This window comes from Acartia tonsa, chromosome 12, assembly GCF_053477335.1.
Source record: "Acartia tonsa isolate MP-2025a chromosome 12, ASM5347733v1, whole genome shotgun sequence".
NCBI classification, from domain to species: Eukaryota; Metazoa; Arthropoda; class Copepoda; order Calanoida; family Acartiidae; genus Acartia; species Acartia tonsa.
In genome coordinates this window covers 38,100,544-38,107,361 of record NC_137271.1, presented here as the reverse complement: position 1 = coordinate 38,107,361, position 6,818 = coordinate 38,100,544, and the positions used below count along the sequence as shown (strand labels likewise).

Here is a 6,818-nt window from a genome sequence, read left to right as displayed (position 1 = left end):
ATTTATATAGCCTTTTTCAAACATTGTGATTTAAATGATAACGTGGGAAAATTTTTCGATCGTGAGAACCAATTATTTTGATTTAAATGACACGGTATTAAATGATGAGCTATTGCTTGATCATTTAATACCTTGGGATTTAAATATCCATTTATGCTAAATTTTGTTTGCTTAAATAACTCATTGAAAATTTATTAGTCTTTATGTTAGTGTGTCTGTCGGTCATGCTTTTCATAGGCTAGTCTTACTTATTCTTTTAAACTAATGGGGAAGGCTAAGGTATCAAAGGCTAGCCTGGGGAATTTGTATAGATTAAGATATTTAAGTTGGAAGGAATTCTAATGTTAGAGGGAAATTTGAAATCTACATTAAAGGAGGATGTGCATAAGGCCCATTTGGGCAGGGGGGGGGGGGGTTTACTCGAGAACCCTTAGAGCTAGAGGTAGCTAATTTTGGATTTAAGCTTCTATGGGGCCAAAGTTACTTTTAAAATTATCGTCAACCCCCCACCCTCCCCCCCCAAATTTTTTTTTCATTTTTTTCAAATTCTCGTTTATGAAGGTTTATCTTAAATACAGTATGCTACTCTCTTAGTTTTAGAGATAATTGGATGAAATCTTTTTGATTGTGTCCCTAATTACCCCAAGTTTTGGTATCTTAAAAAAAAAAACGGCGGCAGGACCGCCGCTCCCGCCGTCCGCCGCCGGTTTCCGCCGCCACCAAAAAAATTTTTTTTTATTGCATTTCTCGCCGAATTGGGCAATTTGGAATCATTTGAGACCATGTTATTTTTTTCAAAACGGAAAACGGCGGCGGTCCCGCCGCCGTTTTTTTTAAAGATACCAAAACTTAAGGTAATAAGTGACACAATCAAAAAGATTTCATCCAATTATCTCTAAAACTAAGAGAGTAGCATACTGTATTTAAGATAAACCTTCATAAACGAGAATTGTAAGGCGAAAAATTTTTGAAAAAAATAACATGGTCTCAAATGATTCCAAATTGCCTAATTTGGCGAGAAATGCAATAAAAAAATCTCCACCCTCCCCCAAAAAAAAATTTTTTTGGGGGGGGGTGGGGGGTCGACGATAATTTTAAAAGTAACTTTGGCCCCATAGAAGCTTAAATCCAAAATTAGCTCCCTCTAGCTCTAAGGTTTCTCGAGTAAACCCCCCCCCCCTGCCCAAATGGGCCTTATGCACATCCTCCTTTTAAGGATTTTTTATAAAATTCGTTTTTTGTATAATTCTTTATCTAAAAGCGGACATACAATTTAAGTTCATAAATTTTGACCAATAGGATAGGTGGATTGGAAACTACCTGCGCTCTAATTGGTTGAATGATGTGCGACATTTAAGCTTCTCCAATCAGAGTGCATATAGTTTACAATCCACCAAAGAATTATACAAAAAAAAATTTTATTAAAATTCCTTATTTGGTGCAGATTACAAATCTCCATCTAACATTAAAATTCTTTCCAACTTATATATCTTAGTATAGATGTCTATTCATGTTTATTTTTATCGCATATATCAAATTAGCATCTTGTCGACCTTCAATTTGGATAGTTTTTTTTTACATCATCATTATACACAAGTGGTCATAGCTGACATATTATTATTCATATAACCTATCCTAATGACGTTCCTATTATGGCTCAGGATGGAGAACAATGTGCAGTTAATTACACTAATCCCCAAAGTTATCTTATTCGTTGGCTTGACCAACATTGGGGACTTTTATTGAATTTTGATTGGTTGGTTCATTAAGTTGAGTGTCCAAACGTTTCAACCACTAATTGTAATCTACAAAGGTATAATTATTTGTGTCGTCATTGGGAATGTAGATCAATTTATCGGTTATTGTATAATCCCCTTATATCCCTAATTATGGCTACATAATTATAATAACAACATATTACATGATTTTTCGCTATACAGATGCAAAAAAATGAATCAAACCAAAATTCCTTGGTAAAAATTTCTTTAAAAATCAATTCTTTATGATATAAAATTGCTCTTATTATCATTACATGTTGCTATTCAGAAAATCACATAAAATTTTTCTTTGATTGATAATTTATTGAAAATGGTTGCTTTGAATTTAAATAATTTCCTATACATTTAATGGAAAAATTCCCATTGCATTGTATATGCAAAATTTATAATGATTCAAATTTAGAATTTTAATCCTTGGACCCTGGGATCTTAATGGGTAAGACAATGAAAGAAAATTAAGTACATCCACAATAATGTTAAAAAAATTAGCTCTTATCTAGATTAGAACATAAAATAATGAACAATACTAGTTTGAAACTAACCAATTAAATTCAATAAAAGTTCCCGGAGTTTTTGAACCAATAAATAAAATAACGTCTTTAAGGAACCTTTTTGGCACCCGTGTAATTTACAGTCCAATGTCCTCTCCCTCCCTGCATAAAACCATAGAATAGTTATTTCTCGCATTGTATTATAAACAGCTTTCCGCGTATAAAAAATGTAAAATTATAAGGGTAAAACCAATTTTTATATTCGTAGAAAATGGATATAATATGAAGCTAAACATAATTTTTCAGTATTGCTGAGAACGGGTTCTAATCCATCGGATATTAATCAGTTTCTAATGAATACGAGAAAAAAAACTATTCCCATTTCTCTTGATCCTCTAAAATAATGCGCTTGGCATAGCAACAGTAGATACCATTTATAACATACCTGAGCTGTCAATGACAAAGCCGCCAAGTGGAGGGCCCAGGAAAGCGGCCAGACCGCGGATACAGGTGAGAGCACCAAATCCAGAGGTCAACTGCTCCAAACCAAGAAGGTCAACCTGAAAAAAAAACAAGGCCGATTAATTCCTAACCACTGACAAAGTTTGTGCGATGAAAAAGTTGTCTGTCTCAAATAATGGGATATTAAACGTGTATGCATATATACAGTAATCATAGCTGTATCATTTCATTGCTTGGACTGCTAATGGAATGTCCAGGTATAGTCCCTTTCATAACATCGCACCTTATGGGGCGATTCTTCGTATTTTTCATAGTAGCTTTTCTCCTTTTTCTAGCCCCTGCGGGGGGCTCTATCCCTAACCCAATATAACCTAACCTAACCTAACCTAAAATAACCTATAAAAAGTTATTTTAAAAATACGACGAATCGCCCCTTTTGGGGCGATGTTACGAAAGGGACTATTCCCGAATGTCCAGATAAATTAATAATCAAAAGCGGTATTCTGCACCCGAAATCTTGAAAGTTAGCCAAAATAAGAAAAGTTGCGCTATTTCAAGTACCCAATAATATGAAATATTGTGAATTTTAGATCTATTGTCCCATCCCTATATCCCTGATAATCACACATGGATATTGATGGATAAGACAATGGACAAAAATAATTAACAAAATTACCAATTCAGTAGAATTATTGGTTAAAAAGTTTGGACACTATTAGTTTGAAAACAACCTATCAAAAATCTATAAAAGTACTCAAAGTTTTTGAGGGTACGAATAAGTATTGACAAAAGTTATCATATGTGTAATTTACAGTACATTGCCCTCTCCCCGCCCCCTCTGTAATGAGGCGTATAGCTGTAATTGGACAAAGTGTCTCAAAATCAGCCATGTGACGTCATAAAAATGAGTGAAATGAGAGAAGAAGTGGGAAAGAAAACTCCTAAAAAAGAGATGGAGTATAACTCATTTTTATGAAGTCACATGGCTGATTTTTTTAGACACTTTGTCCAGCTACATATAGCTGCTTACCAGCATGGATGAAGTGACAGCTGGCCAGGCAGACAAGCTGAAGCCGAACATGATAGCCACGACAATATAGCTGGCAAAGTCATCACCACACAGATCCATAAAGAAGGGGCACAGGGCACCTAAATCAATTAAATGGTTAATAAACAACATGTATTTATTTTTAATAAATATAAAAAGTCTAGATTCCCAACCCTAAATTGAACCAATAGGAACACAGCGTTAAAATTAACTTATATAAGTACATGATTCTGTTTTAGAACATGCTTACATTTTAAGACTTAATTACAGAGCTTGTTTCGCTTCAAATTTTGTACCTTATTTTCCAAGGAATCAATGTTCCATGAATCAGATTAATGATATCTTACCAAAAGTTGTTTAAAACGTTAAATCATATTTCAAATAGAACGTACGGACTTTCTGGTTACGAGTATAGAGTTGCTAATCATATCAACTGATACAGAAATCACCAGGACAATTTTGACATGCCTAAATTAACGTAAATAACTAACTGTGACGGACTTACATACCCTAATTATACAAAAGCTTCGCTTTTAATAAAAAGTAATCTAATATAAAAAATGAAAATAAAAAATGTAATTCAAAGATCGAGCAAAATAAATTAATTTACATCAAATGAACAAAGTATAAAGTTATGCTAATACAATTTATTTCATATTACGAGATTATATGCTTCAGACTTCAAAGTTCTGTATTTTATAGATATGCATCATTTGCAGGGATCTAAAGGGATAAGACAATGGCCGATAAATTGATGTACATCCCCAATGATGATACACAAAATTACCTCTTCTGTAGATTAAAATCAGTGGTTAAAATGTTTGCACACTCAACTTAATGATCCAACCAATCAAATTCACCCAAGTGCTCAAAATTGTTAAGCCAACGAACAAGAAAACGTTATTATAAAAATTTGGGGAATAGTGTAATAAATAGCCCATCGTCCCCTATCTCATTCTTATTATTTGCAAGATAATTTATAATTTGAAACCTCTAAAATCTTATTAAATTTCCCTTGCTAGCTACCAATGAGTAAGTTTCAGGGATCTTTAGGGACATTGGAGATATATTGATGCTACTTTATAAATTACTAGCGGCTTTGCCCCAAGAGATAATTAATAAAAAACCCACTTATTCCGAACATATTTAAGAAAAAAAAATATTTTGGTGCTGCGAAGGCATGATCCCTGAAGAGTAGAATCCGATTGGTTCAGTGGTTACCGAGATCTTAAGGGGCGGACGGACGGACGGACAGATGGACAGACAGACAGACGGACGGACAGACAGACGGACAGACATCATTCTACTTTGTATCATAGATGTTACAAATGTAATCAAAATTAGTGTTTGAATTTTTAATCACTGCAAGTTTTTATAACCCAATCAAGACATTATAAAAAGTTTAAATATTTAACAGCAAATGAATGAGAGAGGGTGTTTTTAAGGGTGTGGGAGGGGGGGGGGGGTCGTCAACGCCCTCATTCATATTTGGGAGGCACGCCTTGCCCTTTTCTACTCCCATCATGGTTAACAAACCCCTTGGAATAACAAAAAATTTCTTGAGTTATTTTGAGATAGATTTGACCATAATAATCTAGTGTATGTATATATCGGTCTTTATGAAACTTTATGATCTCGGTAACCACTGATCGATTCTATTTATGGGGTACTTCCCATTCAGGGAGACCAGGGGTGAAGCCACTAGTATTGTTTATAATTATCTTAACAATTTATTAATTAGCTAACTTAATAGGAAAAGTTAATTGGATTCTTATTGTACTTACATTAAAATAAACAATTTTTTTTAAAGCGAAGCTTTTCAACAATTAGGGTAAGTCCATCCGTCCGTCCGTGACGTTAATTTACGCATGTTAGAATTGCCCTATCGATTTCAAACTTTTCATGGTGATTCCTGTAGTAGTTAGGTACGATTTAGAAAGCACTCTATAATCATTACCAGAATGTCCGTACGTCCATTTTAAACATGTTAATTTTTACTTTTTTTAACAACAAATTTTTATGTGATCTAATTATTTGATTTTTGGTATACTGCTTCTTAAGACAACAAAGTACAATATTATAAGCAAAGCAACTCTATAATCAAGTCCTAAAAATAAAAGAATGTCCATAAACATTATTCAGTATCAAGAAGTTTTTCAACAAATTTACTTACAATTTTGCATTGTCTCCTATTCATATATATTCTGATTATTCAGTTCTGACACTATACTATGACACTGTTAATGTTTGTTTGTCCTACCTTTTCAGAGCTTCGCTTTTATGGATGTTGTCATCCTTGTTTATAATGTGAAATATAGACTAATTGGGGGGCAGGTGAAGTTTTATATTGTTTTTTTTTTAATATTTAGGACAGGCTAGGTTAGATTATATTGGGTATAGGGTAGCCCGCAGAGTTATGCCACCGCAGGGGTTAAGCATAGAAAAAAACCTACTCTAATTTTCAATATTTTAAAAATTGAAGAATGGGGGGGGGGGTCAGTGATCAACAGTTTCTCTGAGGGAAAGCACCAAAATTTTAAATATTCTTGGTGGTTTTATTTTTCTGTATTAAAGGTGTATTTCCAAGGTTTGATAAGTGGACCAACGAAACCTTGTGTCCTTATTATTAATTTTAAATAAAGGTTTTTAAGACCATTGAAAGCTCAGCTCTCCTAATCATTACTTAACCTAACTTAAGAACAAGCATTAATAATACGATTACACGTCTTTGAAAAAGGTCGCTTGAGGTCCAGATGGGATTGAATTTTACATTTTCTACCCCGAGATGCCGAGGGCACGGGCTAAGAAAACTGGTTTTAATCTTATGATTGTACATTTTTATATTCGTAGAAAACGTGATATAAAACGATGCTAGACATAGTTTTTTCGTATGGATAAGAACCGGTTCTAATCCACCGGATATTAATCAGTTTCGAATGATACGAGATAAAAACTTACCTGAGAGAAGAGCAAGACAGGTGACAAAGAGGGCATCAACCTTGGGGTGATCTGTGATGGCACCTAAAATCAAACAAAGCA

At 33.9% G+C, this 6,818-nt stretch overlaps 1 protein-coding gene across 4 annotated transcripts in view; it reads right to left on the bottom strand.

Annotated features, from left to right (window-relative positions):
* The window catches only part of LOC145334722 (monocarboxylate transporter 14-like), a 43,773-nt gene that overhangs the window by 3,755 nt on the left and 33,200 nt on the right, over positions 1-6,818 (bottom strand). For all 4 annotated transcript variants that reach the window (XM_080180308.1, XM_080180305.1, XM_080180306.1 and 1 more), the window contains 3 exons: positions 6,738-6,800; positions 3,762-3,880; positions 2,715-2,829 (listed from right to left, as the gene is read on the bottom strand). In XM_080180308.1, coding sequence (XP_080036434.1) covers positions 2,715-2,829; positions 3,762-3,880; positions 6,738-6,800 — 297 coding nt within the window. The remainder of the gene's footprint in view (positions 1-2,714; positions 2,830-3,761; positions 3,881-6,737; positions 6,801-6,818) is intronic.